The sequence below is a fragment of the Crinia signifera genome, chromosome 1 (genome assembly GCF_055691185.1).
Source record: "Crinia signifera chromosome 1, ASM5569118v1, whole genome shotgun sequence".
Classification (NCBI taxonomy): domain Eukaryota; kingdom Metazoa; phylum Chordata; class Amphibia; order Anura; family Myobatrachidae; genus Crinia; species Crinia signifera.
In genome coordinates, this window is record NC_139217.1 from 425,318,013 (window position 1) to 425,335,139 (window position 17,127).

A 17,127-nucleotide genomic window follows, 5' to 3' on the forward strand; every position below is an offset into this window, starting at 1 on the left:
TCAACACAGAGTTCAAACAAGTCCTCTGGGCGACAGGAGGGATCGCTTATCATTTGAAATCCTGTTTCAGAGAGTTGAAAACAGCTGGCATTTCAAAAACATCATTCTTTTTCCATACAAAAATTTTATTTATCCTAAAAATAAAAAATTACTTAATTACTGCTATCCGATATTTGTTTGAAAATGACAGGGTCGTGACCAGGGTTTGTGGGTGGTGTAATCCCACAGGAGGACTCAGAGTGGCACGATTGCTGCTCCACGGCCCCTGATTCTGGTTAGCAGGGTTTCTGGGCAGCACCCATCAGCCAGCATCACCGCTGCAGTGCTGGCTGGTGCACCATTTGAACACACCAGACAGGAACCTTTGGGCTGTGCAGCTGCTTGGAGCTACCTCTGCATAATATCATGCACTGGGGGGGGGGGGGGGGGGGCTGTTATGTCACAGGTAAATGTAAGCCAGTTAGAATGTAAGCTCTCATGAGCTTCTCTTACTTAAACCATCTTTGTTGGCAAATCTTATGGAGCCCATACACATATGTGATCGGATGCGATGCAACATCGCAAGGCAATGCCCCATCGCATCTTGGGGTGCCCATGTGCTTTTTTCCATTACCCGATGTCGCATGTGGGGGGGGGGGGGGGGGGGGAGAAGGTTAAAGCAGCGGCAGATAGAGCTCTCTCTCAGCCTATCAGAGGGCCGCCCAGCATTTTTAATTATTTCAAAATTCTGCTGCCACCGCTGACCCCGCCGCTCACCAGCCCTCCTGCATATCGCTGCGCTACACCACCTTCAGCGCTCCTGCCACCTGCATTGCAAGCGATCCCATGTGGTTAAAAACCACATGATCGCTAATGAAATTCGATACATATTATGTACAGCACATAATATCTATTGACGCGACTTTCAACCAGCGAGCTTGTACATCGCGTCCTGTGACCCATTCAACGTGCACACAATCTTTCCATTTAATCACACATATAGGGTCGAAAGTAATGTATGCAATATCGCCCTAGTGTATAGGCAGCATTACAGGTTTCTGCCACCCTGATACTTATTCCATTGTCCCCTGCTGATGTAGCTATGGTTATGTACCCTGTATTTGTCCTCTATTGTATTCAACTATAAGTCACTGAGGGGTAGATTTATTAAACTTGGTGAAGTGATGAAGTGTCTGGTCTTTATCACCGGCCAATCAGCTCCTACCTGTCATTTTTCAAACCAAGCCTGTAGTAAGGGATCATTAACATATACTGTGTTATTCAGTTGATGGATTGGTGGCTTATTCTGGCCATACACATAATACTATAGCATATTATTGAAGAAAAGAAGTACATCAAATGTTAAATAAACTCATTTCTATTTTATTTGAGGACAAATATGCTGTAATATAACGCTGCAGTTAATTAACTGCAAGAGGAATGTTTCAGAACAAACCATCTAATATCTAATGAATATTAGGGCGGTCTAAAATCTAAAGAAAAATGATTTATATTGATTTAGATATGAATCTTTTCCCATAGTCTTTTAGTTACTGATGTACAAGTTTAGGGTTAGAACAATAAAGAGAAGGCTTTGAAGTTGAATTGGATCAATTTCAGTTAAAATCCCCAACACTTGTGATTCTATCCAAAAGTATACTATAGACCAAGGCATAAAAAGCTGTATCAAGTGAACTAAGAAAACACAGACTTAATGAAACATAGCGAAAATTCAAACAGTGCAATTTTATTATTTTCTTACCACAAATTCACTTGAGAAGAGGAAATTGCAACAAAAAGAAAAAAAAAAAAAACAAGAAAACATCTGTCATTCACGTACAAAAACGAGTGGCTTTGGCAAAACCGAATGATTACCATAAATAAATAAATAAATAAACTTTGGATAATGCCAATACCAAGCCGACAGGCAGACAAAGTACATAGTGTTACAAAAGGACAATACCAAGTATGAAACAAACTGCAAAAATTAAGGTTTTTTTTTTTAACCTCCAGGATGGAGCAGATTAACACTGGACATGAACACTAAATTCAAACAAGTTTGAACGGGGAGGACAGGGGGGGGGGGATAGTAATGTATGACCTGAAGATGAAGAGCAGGTAGCCTGTGAAAGTGACCTCTGTGGCTTCTTATTTTACCCCTGTGTGTAATTAGAGTCCTCCGTCCCTGCCGTCCCTTCCTGCTCATCTCTGACCTTTGCACCGATTTCCTTACAGTTGTATTTTTACCTTTGCAGCATCGCAAAATGAGTTTATGAGACACAAGTAGTATTTCTCCGCACTCAGCCAGTTCAGTGATAAGGGCAGGATATGGGAGAGTGGACGAGAGCGACACAAGGAACTATACAGATACATTAGCCCTCACTGATCCTTTTATACAGTGAATAGTGGGTACCTGGCCTATAGTGATAAATTAAGTCTTATATATATTGTGAAATGGTTTGAAAGCCAATCACTTGCCACATAACGCGTTTGCCATAAGAGTGACTTAGAGGCTGCAGCTGCGAGGAGTCTACCAGGCTGATGGGGAAGAGTTACACAGCCGCAACAATGCATACACTGCTGCCAATATGATGACATTGCATGGGACGGCATGCTGGACGATTCGGCATATGACAGATCGATATTTTCGGATTGGTCGCACACATACGCCGCACAAGTATGCAGTTTGATACTTCTCCCCTCTATCTCTGTATACACTCTATTAGATTATCTGTCCAATCTTTGTGGTTCGAACAAAAATACAATAAATGTATGGGACAATCAACCATTTGCTCCCAAATGCAGGAAAATAGGCAAAAATGGTTGTTTGGATAAATTGGTTAAATCAAAAAGATTTCTATTTTCTATTACTGTGTTTGGGAGCAAATGGTCAGTTGTTATTTTGCTCCCAGACATCAGATTTTCAAAAAATTGACAAAGATTTCTGTTCCAATCAGAAAAATTGGACAAATAAATAATGCACATAAGATCCCATCAGATGGCAGTTAACGTGCCAACTGCATTTGCTGACACAAGAGACACTCAGAAGTAAAAATATATATTTTCTCATGGCGAGTATTAGGTTTCGCCCACTTAGTTGTGCTGACAAAAAGATTTACGGTACAGAGAACAGGTTACGCACAAAGACACTCAGTTTGCAATGCTGCAAACGGGTAGCTGAACACGTTGTCTTGAATATCGTTGCAAGCTTTAAACGCACAATTATTCAAATCAGGCCATTCACATGTCAATACAACTACAGGCATTGTATCAGCATGCAGACAGCACAGGACAACAAACAGACACTTGGGAATGTAATAAGAAAGTCATATATAAATAGGCAAATGAAATGGCAAGGGATTCTGGGTAATAATACATCCAATATTTGTTCACAGTTTGTTGTTTTCTCCTTCTGGCTAAGTTACAGTTTTGCTTTTTTGCAATGTTAATGTTGAAAATGGATTAAACAGAGAGTTTAGAAAATGCCAGAGGCGCTGCCCATTTGCGTAGTCTTATGACAAGCGTTGTGCCGATAGATCTGGATGAGACTTAATATATATATATGGGAGTCCCTCAGGCTTCCCCCACAGCTGGTGCAGACATTTCTGACTCCCTTGAAAACTCTTGCGCGGAGAACGCTGCCCAGATGGATTCAAGCAACGCTGTCCATATTAAAGTAGTCCAGTTTCCAAAACAAGAACCGGAAAAAAGGCTCCTTTTGATGCTTTGGATACTGATCATAAGGGAATTAATACTGATATGTGAAGCACAAAAAATCCATTGATACCCTCTTAGATCCAGAAAGACCAAAACTCTTGTAGCCAGATTCCCCCTTGGTACAGAAGGTGCGAGTTAAGAATTTCTTCAGAGCAGATCAAAAGTACTTTTGTCATCTTCATCAATGAACTGGCCTAGAATCTTCACAGCGAAGGGCTCCTGTGTGGCAAACAAAAGAGAAAACAGCACAATTGTAAGTCACTGAACACAGATGTGCAACAAACACAATGATACATGTGTCACATCATAGCCACAAAATGACAGCATAGTTGTACTAGATAACCCTCCCCCTTGTGGTCCTTGGAACGATCTACTGAAAATACAAGGTGACAGAAGTTAGACTTTCCCAACTGAATACATATTAAAGGTCTGAATGTATCATTTCCACATGGGAGAAGATTATGGGAATTAGGAGAGTGTATTTCAGATTAGCTTTGTTCGTCTCAGAGCAGATATGTGATATTGTTCCACTTTCTAACATGTTCCTGTAAAGTAGGATGATCGCCGTACATGAATTTATCGGAATCCCACCGTTCAGATCCCTTCTCCTGATGAAATAGGGCAAAGGGGGCAATTCACAATGCTACACCACATGCCAGCAATACAACTTGTGGCCATAAACTTTGTGATCAGGTGGATATGTTCCACAAAGCTTTCTGGCTCCTATATAATCTTATCAGGGATCGTAACAATATATATAGGAAGATATTTGAAAAATAAATACTCATAAGAATCTAACCACATTTAGAACGCACGGTCAGGTATAAAAGCCGCACAAAAACATTCCGTGGTAACTGTAATAGTGTAATTAGAGGACTTTTACACATTTTTTTTTAATCCAAATTTGTACTGCCGGATAGAAATGTGGGATTATCTGACCTTCGCTCCTTGTTCTATTGCACTCTCTCCTTTTCTAAGCAGGATATTAGTACATACTATCAGCAGCGCAACCAATGCAAATCTCAGGTCTGCAGAACAGGAAGTGTCAGGCTACAGAGCGTTTTGATGAAGTATTCTGTCGGCTCCCTGTCATCTGTCCGGTCGTATAAATTCCAATGCATGCTACATAGCTATGTATACACCCTTTAAAACTGCATTATAAAACAATGTGTTTCCAAGTGTTTAAAACTTATCTGTTAAAATGACAATAACATACTGCCTGGGTGTCATAAAAGCTCTTGAATAATGTCAACATTAGCCATACATGTCTGTATAAGTAATTAATTGATTCAGTCTTTGTTGCAGGGTCATTTATAGATCCTCAAACACCTCCCTGCCATATTATGCATTTGATGGAGGGTTGTCTAGATTCAGAGGATCCACTCATTCGGATGCAAACCCGATGTTCAGCGATTATCGTCCAACTGCATATATCTCTAATACCCCTTTTAGACATACTACCCAGCAATTACCTGGCATTTTCCTGGGTGCAACCTGTGCCCTTTCACACTTACAGCAGCAAATTCCCGGGTGAAGCAGTTCTACCTGGTAATTTGCTGAAAAACCTGAAAGGGTCAACCCGGGTCGTAAATCCGGTTCCTCAACCCAGGTAAAAAGAGGGGTCGGAAAACCAGGTTTTAACACCCGGGTTGACCCTTTCAGACATACCAAAATTGTTCATGTGCAAAAACCTGGGATTTTGGAGTCTGTCTAAAAGGGGTATCAGTTGCACTGCGCACATGCTAAGAAGTTCTAGTAATGATGGTTGCAGACAGGATTTGTTCACAAAGTGATTGGGTGAGGTTACGGGGAGTAGCGGCAAAAACAAAGGCCCATTTTTTTTGGGGGGGGGGGAGGGGTCTATCTGCATCTGGGGTACACAGTCGCACCTGACACGGCATTTGCCTTCATCTCTGAATCAGGCCTTTATCCATAAAACATTGCATTTCACTATATTGCAGCCCTTAAAGCTAAAAAATTGACCAACTTTTTGAACCTATTCTGCTGGAAGTTCATCCCAAAGTTCTATTATGCATGACACAGGCATAAGTCTAGTAACTGAGCCGGATCCCATTGAGGTCTCTGCCACCACCCTGATTTCTTCAGTTATACAGAACTAACAGAACTGGGATTACTGGTTAGCTGGATCTCCTACTGTCTGGACACACCTGTTCCTTGAGGTCAAACAAGAGGAAGAGATAAGGGTTTTGCGTAACAACTTCAGCTGAAGGTTTAGTCATGCTCCTGACTTCTGAGCACTAAGTAACATAAAGGAGAGTCATCTAGAAGAGAGAGTGTACCAGTTAACCGCTACTGATACCAAGAGAATGAGACGTCTCCTGTTTTATTTACACTATCTACAAGGAATCGGAAATGTGTGCGGCCGGATGAAATGCTTAGCATACTTGTGATAACGGTTGTTTGCTCACACAACAAAGCATGGAAAGATGAGTTTGTCTCGGTGTTACTTCTCAGCAGTTATGTACAATATACCCTAGTGTGCGATGAGTGAGGAGGGCTAACCCGCTTCTAAGGCAGTTTGGTCTCTGTGTGACCTTGAACATGTCATTCTGAGGCTGAAGAGATGGGAGTAAAGCAAATAAATTAGAGTAACGTTCCCCATGGGCAAAACCATGTTGAACTGCAGGTGGGACAAATGTATAATGTGCGGAGAGATTACGATTTCAGAGGGGTGTGCCGCAACCGTGTAAAGACAGTATCAGTGGTTACGATGCAAATATAAGGCAGTAATTAGCTCGTATTCAAAAAAAAGTAGTAAATGAGTGACATTTTTGTTTTCATTTGAACATTAAATGGTGATTCAGCCAATCAGCTCCGGTCATGTGTTTTAAAAAAAATGACACTTGCGAGCTGATTCGCTGGAGCGCCATTTACAATTCGTAACAAATGATAACAAGAATATCACTCAATGTTAAGTCTGCAATAAAGTTTATAAAAAAAAAAAATCTATTGTCTGTCCACAGAATGATCTACACATGCAATAATTATGTTGAATGCTGGGATCAATGCCATACTCTGTGCAACGGACAGGGATGTCACACCATGATTTACATCACCATGGCCTTGCCCTAAAATGCAGTGATTTGTGGAGAGGATGCAATAAGATAAGGTCAATAGCTCAACCCTATTTAGGTGGACATGCATTGGGTCAACCACTGAAGGTCGACACCTGAAATACGACATGGCTAAGGTCTACAGGGTTGGAAGGTTGACAATGGCAAGGTCGATATGAGTTTTTCACGTTTTTTTCCCTTAGCTGGCATGTGCCCACAGGCAGTATTTAATGCCCTACCATCCACTACGGCGTGGTTGGAGAATAAAATATTGTGCCGAGCACAGCGAGCCATGCGAGGGGACGTGGTACACTTTGACATTGTCCATGTCAACTATGTAGACACCCAGGACAAAAACCATGTCGGCCTACTGTTTGAGTCGACATTCCATACCTGTCGACCTTCGCCATATTGAACTATTTCAGGGGTCAACCTAAGCCCTGTTGACCTTCATTGGTCCACCCAAATTGGGTCAAGCCAATGACCCAGACCCGATGGTATGAGGGAGCTTTGCCTACTATCCAGATATCTCAGGAAAGCAGACTTCCCAGGAGAGTTGGCTAGTATAATTCAGTGTATATTATTATACATGGATATATCACGGTCATTAGGCTCATCAAGTGTCAAAACTTAATCACAACCATGATCTGCCCAGCTCTCATAGCACCAAAGAAGTTAATCCACTGTACAAATCTGTTAAAAATCTTATTTGGTAACAAAAAGTAAAATAATTACATGTCCCCTTCCTACTAGATTGTAAGCTCCTCCGAGTAGGGCCCTCTTCCCTCCTGTTGTCAAAGCCCTCTTCTCTTCACATTTCACTCACAGCTCTCCTATACTCCAACACTCAGTGACCATCTTCATACTCATCTCCATCATTGGCCTCAAGCCTCTAATTGTATGTTGATTGAGTCCTCACTACTTATATTTAAGCTGTAATGTGTATTGAACTGTGGTGCTCTTTATTTGTACTGTATTTTTGTTATTTATTCAATGTTATGCCAAGTTTTGTCTCCCTGTATTGTTCCTTTGTACGGCGCTGCGAAACACTTGTGGCGCCTTATAAATAAAATTATAATAATAATAATAATAATAATAATACTGATCCTAATACCCCTTTCACACCAGAAGCAAATTACTGGGTTAAAGCTTTTCACCAGGGTCAGTGAGCCGGCATTTAAAACTCGAGTTGACCCTTTCTCACCACAGAAAAACCCGGGGATTCCAGCAAATTCCCGGGTTGAAAAGCTTTAACTCAGTAATTTGTGGGTGGTGTGAATTGGGGTCAGGCTGCACCCAGCAAAATGACCCAGCATTCAAAAATGGCGGGTAATTGCCGGGTGGCGGTGTGAAAGGGGTAGAAGTGAAATATAGATGTGTATTTGATGGTATAAGTTTCAGTTGCTGCTATCGAACTTACCATGCCCGTGTGCAGGGCTTTAAGACGGCAGATGTTTCCACGTGCTGACAAATGCCGTGGGGATAAGGGAATAAGGTACTGTAGTTATGCTGTTCCAAACATCAAGTGTTGGGTCATAACAGTCCAATGTTTTGCACCTCTGAATTCCAAAGTAACCTCCAACTACAAACAGTTTGTTGCCAGAGGCGACCGCGTGACAGCTCATTCTCTTGGCAGTCACATCCCCAGCTTTAGTCCATTGATAGGTCTCACTGTTGAACTTATAGGCAGAGCAGGCTGAAAATTCTGTATCTCCTCCCATGATGAAGATCTGGGTTCCAAGGACAGCTGCCGCTGTGTAGCGCCATGGCTGTGGGCAAGTGGCTGGTACACTCCATCTATTTTCAGAAGGATCGTAGCACTGAACCTTGGGCAACTTATCATGGCTGACACTAGTCCCCCCAAATGCAAATAATTTAAGCTTTGCACTGACCACGGCTGCATTGCTGACGCCTTCCCGGAGGGGAGCTACCATGGTCCACTTGTTGGACGCTGGGTCATACTGTTCCACTTGTTTTAAGGACACCGATGGCGAGGCGGGAAGACATCCAGTTGCTGCGGTGTGCCCCCCTACTACATACAAACAGTGTTTCAGTTCAGCAGACCCATGGCCAAACCGTGCAACAAGCATCGGGGCAGCCTTTGACCACTCTTCATGAAGTGTGTCATAGACCCACACATCCTTGGACACACCGTTTTCAGAGCCCCTACCACCAGTTATATACACTTTGCAGCCAATTGCGCATGCGCTGAATTCTTTACGGGGACTAGGGATGTCGGCCTTGGGTATGATTTCCTTCGCTTTCTGGTCGACAAGGTATAACTTATCGCACATGAAAGTCTGTCCTCCCAGGAGAAACAGGGCATGACCTGTTTTACGTGGTTTAGCACACATACTCGTCACCACTCCATCATTTTGTAATATTTTTAATTTGCACCTAATAGCTTCTTCTACCAGTTCTTTGCTTTTTTTCTGTTTAATGATCAGCTCCTCCATGGCCACATTCTCCATGAGGTATATTGCCGGCAGCAGGGCCAATCTTACGGTTTGGAGCAGCTCAGATAGGTAACAGTGTCGCTTATTTAGATCGTAGTTGATCCAGTTCATGGCGGACTCATACACCATCCTCTCATCTTCAGTTTCCAGTTCTTCATTGGATAAGAGCTGTATTACCATTTCTTTGGGCAGTTGGAGAAAGTCCTCAGTTTTGCAGATGGTTTGGAAGTTGGTAAGACACATTCGCCAAGACAGTTCATAGAGCTTAGTGCACTGGTGGGCATCGGAGAGCAGGAGCATGCCCAAACAGTTGGTCGGATAAAGGTTCTTCTCCAAGAAGTCAGCACAGGCATCTCTGATGTCCTCAAACTCTAACATATCCCCGGCTTCCAAAAGGGACTCAGCATTTTCTTCATTGATGATGACTCTGGACGAATAGGCATAATCTAAGAGAAGTTCTAGAACCTCCGGGTGGATAGCACTGTGGAAGTTGACCTCATTGGCCTGGCTTTCTTTAAGGCCGCCACTGAACATGGCTTCGAAGTAGCGACTGCAAGCAGCAAGAACGGCACGATGGCAAGGGAAAGATCTGTTTCCCGCCAGCAATAGGACATCTGTGAAAAGGCATTGCTGTCGCAAAAGGTTGAGGTGGGTGAGAACATTGTCAGCATATGAAGATTTGTGGAACAAGTAGATATTCATAGAGCCAGTGCTCGCTCTGGATTTACGGTTCTCATGTATGCTGACTGACATTTTCTTCACTCCTGTAGGGAGATAAAACAACAGATGTATAATTAGTCACCCAGACAGATACTATAATGAAACAACACATTATCCAACCTCTCTCAGTAATTCAGATTTTCATTCATTTCATTTAGGATCCACAGAAGGCAAGCGTGCACAATGCATGCACACAATGACGTCCGCTATTTCATCTGCTAAACCAATGATAATGCAACCTATAATTTACGATCAGCTAGTAACATTGCTAATCCAATGAAAGATGTCAATAGTTACTGTCTGGTGATTTATCAAGCCTTGGAGAGACAAAGGAGGTTATTCTGATACACAGGCAATGCTGCAAAGTTCACAGCGTTGCATGTGGAATAACGCCGGTTGCACGCCAAATTTGCCCGCACGGCTGCGAATGGATGTTTTGCATAAACATTAATACACAGCCTAGGGGCGAGGACCACATCAGGTGATGGTTGCCGACCATCGAATTATGTAGAACAAGCACGCAAAATGAAGACACTCTCCGGTGTCTTAGCTTTGCGTGCGCCCAGTGCGAGGACAGGGCGGGCAGCTGACATCCGGTTATGTCAACTGCCCTCCCGCGGCAGCCGCGTCACTGCCCGCTCCCCGGCACCCATGAAACACTGGACGTTCCCATGTGCAGGTCCATCCACCGCCGCCACACGCCCCCTGCCCGCAATAATGGGTGCAAATGGGCCAGTCGCACCTGGCGTCTGTACATGTGCAAACGCCAAACACTGCTCCCCTATATGAATGCAGGGGGGAGCAAAGGGACCTGAATAAGGTCCAAAGTGTAGAGAAATAAAGTACTAACAGATGTATGAAGGCTGGAGAAGTGATAAAGTGGAAGGCGATAAAGGCACCAGCCAATCAGATCCTGACTGCTAAGTTACAGGCTGGGTTTGAAAAATGTCAGGAGCTGATTGGCTGCTGCGTTATATTCCACTTTATCACTTCTCCAGGCTTAAAACATCAGCCCCAATGTTTCAAATATATCTTGTAGGAGCTGATAGGTATTTTATTTTTCTCCATTTTTAGCCCAGGGTAAGTATTAATGGGTTAATTCCTATCTGAATAGACTGCGGTCTGGAATAAGGCATAACTTTAAGCACAGTGTGAACAATGAACTAAACTGGTTGGATTCCCTTAAATTAACTCTGAAACCAATAACAGCATATTTTACAATTCTAGCATTTTTTTGGATTAGCTGTCATGCTTTGTACTTTCCCTTGTGCGATAGAAGTGTCACTTTTTTTTTTTTTTTAAACAAATCATCTTCCACCACACCGGCAGCCTTGTAGAACCAGTTTCCCAGCTTCTTTGTGATATCCTGCAGACTCACCAGAAAGCACAACCTGGTTTCCCCTCACTTCTCATCTCTGACATTTATCCCAACCACTTTACATGTTAGTATGCAAATAGCACCATCGTAACTGGAAAACGTATCTGCTAGCTGTGATACATGTGATAAGAGGGATATTCAGCCAATCAGCTATAGGTGTTGAACTGATCTCAGACCTGTTCCATGTAAGCCAGTAAACAGAAGGTCTAAGGTGTCCAGGACACGATGCAGAGCAGATTTTTGTGAAAGTTCAAGCTCAGGACTGACAGGTCAACAGCTGCACAGAAGGTTAGGGGTCTGGCAGGAAACAGCCTTGTGCTCTTATTAGTTTACCGTCACTAAAGTGCACCTAAGTTAGAACATCCTCAGTGATAACTGGACTTCCTGTTTCTGTACACTAAAATCAGGATAATATAAGAATGTAAACACTACTCGGTTAAGAGGTTTCCATCATATCATTTAGGAACTTCATTATTGTAATATCATGTCATTTGAGTGTAGTGTTCATTCTAGCACCCGCCATCTTTGAAAACCCATGAAGTTCCCTCTTCTTCTAGCACAGAGTGGTCTGTATATCAGCTCTGATATGCAGACCAGACCTGTGCTAGAAACACTACAGCAGACAGCGACACCCCAGGCAGGGAAGAGGAGCTGCATGGGTTTTCAAAGATGGCGGGTGCTAGAATGAACACTAGGCTGTATTTGAAAAAATGACTGTTTGGGGCTGATTGGTTGGTACTTTCTATCTCTCCAAACTTTGATAAATACTGTCCAAAACAACTAAACAAAAATATCACTGTCATTTTCTCAGTAGGGACTCTAGAGCATGGGTTGTCAAACTGCGGCCCTCCAGATGTTGTGAAACTACAAATCCCAGCATGCCTTGCCACAGTTTTACCACTCCCTTATAGCAAAACTGTGGCAAGGCATGCTGGGATTTGTAGTTTCACAACATCTGGAGGGCCGCCGTTTTAGGACCCATGCTCTAGAGCTGTGATTTTCAACCTTTTTACCTCGCGGCACACTAAATAAGATTTTAAAAATTGCCAAGGCACACCATGACATCCCCACAGGGCAAAACACATTGGCCCCCACAGGGAAAAAAACAACCAATTGGCCCCATATAAAAAACAATCCCACTGGTCCCCACAGGTATCAAAAATAAAACACATTGGCTCTTTACATGAAAACTAGAGACCAATAAATAACAGGTGGTAGCTGTAAACTGGTTTGGGCATCTCTAGATCTGGGGGCACACTTGAGAACAGCTCAAGGCACAATAGTGTGCTATGGCACAGTGGTTGAAAAACCTATTTTTTAAGCTGCCATTAAGGAAAAATGTTAAAGATCCTTGATAGTATAACAAGGAAAGTTTTACAGAATGACTGGTTAGTTCTGATGTAAAACATGCTGAGGAAAGCCTTTAGGTAAATGTTGTGACAAATACCGAATTCTAATAGCACATGCAGATCATTGGTTGATCATTCCCACTCAGCAGAGTCCTATCCTTATGGAAAGGTGCAGGAAATAGGCACATCTCTGTAACCCCGGACTGCCTGTAGATCTCATATTGTTGTAGAACTAGAAGTTCCAACATGCCCTGCCAGTTCCGCAACATCTATAGAGGCACGGTGTAAATACAATGGGATTAGAGGTTCAAAGGACTAAAAAGGTTAGATGTCCAAATGGTAAACAATGAGGATTCTTCTAATTACATGTGTTTAATCTAATGGGTTCCTGCCCATACAGAGTACTGACACCAGCCTTCACTGCCTGAGCCAAGCTAGATATATACTGTACAGATCTTTAGGAAGAACACAAGGAATGTGTCAGTCAGTATTTTATCTCTGTTGCCTTAGGATGCAGCCACACTGGTTCTATGCTGAGAGATCATGTGCATACACACTGAGAGATTTTCAGGGAGGGGGATGAACCACTTTGCACAGTAGGAGACTGTGGAAAGTGGTTCACTCTGCCGGTAAAACAGGCCAACGAACCACGGCGGCTGGCAATAATGCAGAAGCGCGCATCAGCACTCAACGCCTTTGGACTAGATTGCATCGCATTGCAAAAAGTATGCAATGCAATGTGATCTAGTCCAAATTGCATACAATAATTGTACAGTGTATGAGCACCTTGATACCTGGCTCCCAGCACAGTGCACAAGGTGTCCGGGTCAAACATGGACCACAAACAGCCGGTATAATAGTTACGCCTATGCTTACCATTGCCGGGCCAATATCACCCAGTACTGTGTAGCTGACCAGCAACATTTTATTCATTTATGAGATTTCTATTGCTCCGATAGAGAATCTCATCTACTGTACCAAACACCCATTAGGATGGTCGTCATGCAGCTGCACTGTCCTTCAGTAGGCATGAGAGCCATCAGAAGACTGCAGGTGTCTGCCTATAAAGGTGATCTCATTACTTCTACAGTAACAAGGAGGAATTCATCTGACAGACAGAATTTATAACCCTTGCACTGGGGAAGGAATTTTCATATGTATCTGACTTCAAGGCTTCTTGTGAAAGGTTGTCAGCGACCTTCAAACAACAAATCAAACTAGTACAGGGGGGGGGGATAAAAATCAGCAGCCCCTCTTGGGTTAAAGGGGGCTTTAAGAGAGAATTGATACACATACTCCAATCATTTTCACATGTTCTGTACAGTGTTTAATGTGTTTTTAAATCATGGTGTGATTGAGCATATAAAGGGAACATATTTAATGTATCACAGTAATCCATTGTCCCAGAGAGAGTGTGACCTAGGAAAACAATAGGAACCAAATAAACGACAGCGCAATGTAACTGTTTGTGGTATATGACCTCTCACTGAGAGTTTCTTAGAGGATAAGAGAACATGATGTACAAATTAGCACAATATGAAGCATATGTTCGAACACTTCCATGTGTCAACGTGCCTGGGAGTATTTATACCAGGGGTGCGTGATACGATGTAGCCAGCCAAATCTAGGTGGCAGCAGGACCCAAATGAGACATTCATCTACTGGCACCCATTGAAACTTCTCCCCAAGTATTTTATTATGTTTTCTGTATTGGCTACTGGTTCTTAAAACTTTGTCCAGTCTAGCTTTATATTTATAGTAAAACAATATGTACAAACACTCCACTTGTTAGAGACTTCTATATTATCAGAGTAACATTACTTTTAGAAAGTCATCACCCAAGAGTACATAATGGATTTGTGCGATACGCAGCATAGCATTGGTAAGGACGTGAGCCTAAGCTCATGGTGGTAACACGCTTTTAAACTAACGCAACATGACAGCTGAATGTGCAGCACGTGTAGGGAGTATTAGGTGTATCCAGCCCCTGTCAATGAAGCTGTTTAACACCGATCTCTAGCACACAGGTTCTCAGACTGCCAATCATCACCTGTACAATCATATCTGCATGGCACTTCCAATAGCTAGCAACCCTAACAGTGCCCATGTCTGTAGTCAGAGCGAATCTGTAATCACTTGTTCTCAGAGGGCATTCGGAGATTATAAGCTTGCACCATTCCCAAATTCTATGTGTGACCATAGATCAACATGATCGCAAATTGCTAAGAGCAGGTATATAAAAGTACATCGGAATGTATTATATATCTATCTATCTCGCGTATTACAATGGTAAATGTTACATTGACAACGGAAGTCTACTGTACGTCAGCTTTGTTGTACAGGAGCACAGTGACTGAATAGTCATTTTGTTATTCTGGTTCCAATGCTGTGCATAGAATGATCTAAAGGGGCTTTCCCTAAATGTCTAATTATCTATGTTTCTGATTACCCTGGTCCATCACAGCGAGTCAGTACCCCCGGTGCTAGTACAGTAGTACCTGGGAACTGTTGCATGAGTAGAGCACAATGCACAGACCCATGCTGCCTGGGTGCAGAGCACAATGCACAGACCCATGCTGCCTGGGTGCAGAGCACAATGCACAGACCCATGCTGCCTGGGTGCAGAGCACAATGCACAGACCCATGCTGCCTGGGTGCAGAGCACAATGCACAGACCCATGCTGCCTGGGTGCAGAGCACAATGCACAGACCCATGCTGCCTGGGTGCAGAGCACAATGCACAGACCCATGCTGCCTGGGTGCAGAGCACAATGCACAGACCCATGCTGCCTGGGTGCAGAGCACAATGCACAGACCCATGCTGCCTGGGTGCAGAGCATAATGCACAGACCCATGCTTTCTGGGTGCAGAGCATAATGCACAGACCCATGCTCCCTCGGTGCAGAGCATAATGCACAGACCATGCTGCCTGGGTGCAGAACATAATTTTTTCTTATATAGCGCAGCAGATTTTGTGGCGCATTACAAATGTTGACAACACTGAAAGAACAAACTAGGTAAAACAGACATAGAGGTTGGCGGTCCCTGCTGCAAGCTTACACTCTATAGGATAATGCACAGACCATGCTGCCTGGGTGCAGAGCATAATGCACAGACCATACAGCCTGAGTGCAGAGCATAAGACACACCATGCTGCCTGGGTGCAGAGCATAACGCACAGACCCATGCTGCCTGGGTGCAGAGCATAACGCACAGACCCTGCTGCCTGGGTGCAGAGCATAACGCACAGACCCTGCTGCCTGGGTGCAGAGCATAACACACAGACCATGCTGCCTGGGTGCAGAACATAATACACCGACCATGCTGCCTGGGTGCAGAGCATAATACACAGACCATGCTGTCTGGGTGCAGAGCATAATACACCGACCATGCTGCCTGGGTGCAGAGCATAATACACAGACCATGCTGTCTGGGTGCAGAGCATAATACACCGACCATGCTGCTTGGGTGCAGAGCATAATACACAGACCATGCTGTCTGGGTGCAGAGCATAATACACACAGACCATGCTGTCTAGGAGCAGACACAGTGCTGCTGGGAACACAATATGCATAGGCTGAACGCACATCATCGGTTCTCATTCAAATATTACTCCTCCCTGTTGTGGAAGCCCACAGCCCAAAGTGCACCGCTGTTACCATAACAATCACTTATTCGCCATCTAGAAGTGCAATCATACCACCGTGACTACATAACAACCATATGTACAATATAGCAGAACTTATTGTTTTCATTGGACGTTCCTGTTATGAGCTTACACGTGTGTACAATGGAGACATCATCCCCAGGGGGTTAGTAGTACCAGCACAGCACTGCAGCATATAAGACAGGGGGCTCAGCTTGTGTATACTTCTCCCATATACAGTTACTAGGTAGATATGGAAGCATGCACTTACCTTCAGCTCACTGGGTATCATGTCAGTGAGGGGGTAATGCCGGGTTTGGTGTAGGAGTATACAGCAACAACTGTATCTTTGTTCCAGTTTATCCCAGACTAGAGGGGGCAGCTGCCCTGTGATCAGATGGGCACACTGAACTTCCTGGGGCACACATGGGCTGTGATAGGAGGGGGAGGTAGTATCAGTCCTGTTCTGTCTATGAGCGCTGATAGCTCACTGCAGACTGGTTTCATTCACACTGAGGTGTTAGAGGCACAAGGAGGAGCAGAGAGAGGAGGCAGGCTGGGTACACCCACAGCACAGAGCACAGCTACTCCTGCAGGAGGGGATGGGAGTATGCAAATACAGTGTTACTGAATGATTGCAAAGAGAGAGGCTGAGTGAGTGAGTGAGTGAGTGAGTGAGTGAGTGAGTGTCTGAGTGAGTGAGTGAGTGAGTGAGTGAGTGAGTGAGTGAGTGAGTGTCAGTGAGTGCACGGTGCACACTGGACAGCAGCCTAGGAGCATTACTTTAAAAAATGTTGGCTGCAGCATC

The 17,127-nt window shown here is 43.7% G+C and overlaps 1 protein-coding gene across 1 annotated transcript; it reads right to left on the minus strand.

The window, feature by feature from the left end:
- Nucleotides 1-1,705: 1,705 nt before the first annotated feature.
- On the minus strand, nucleotides 1,706-16,847 carry ENC1 (ectodermal-neural cortex 1). The gene is made up of 3 exons (XM_083151908.1): nucleotides 16,591-16,847; nucleotides 8,191-9,990; nucleotides 1,706-3,915 (listed from the first exon to the last, which is right to left on the minus strand). Exon 2 carries the CDS (start codon nucleotides 9,977-9,979, stop codon nucleotides 8,210-8,212), a length of 1,770 nt encoding a protein of 589 aa, XP_083008034.1. The 5' UTR covers nucleotides 9,980-9,990; nucleotides 16,591-16,847; the 3' UTR covers nucleotides 1,706-3,915; nucleotides 8,191-8,209.
- Between the last annotated feature and the right edge of the window lie 280 nt (nucleotides 16,848-17,127).

What these genes read in the sequence shown, in the direction of transcription:
- ENC1 (XM_083151908.1), bottom strand. Translation starts at nt 9,979, where the DNA reads ATGTCAGTCAGCATACATGAGAACCGTAAATCCAGAGCGAGCACTGGC.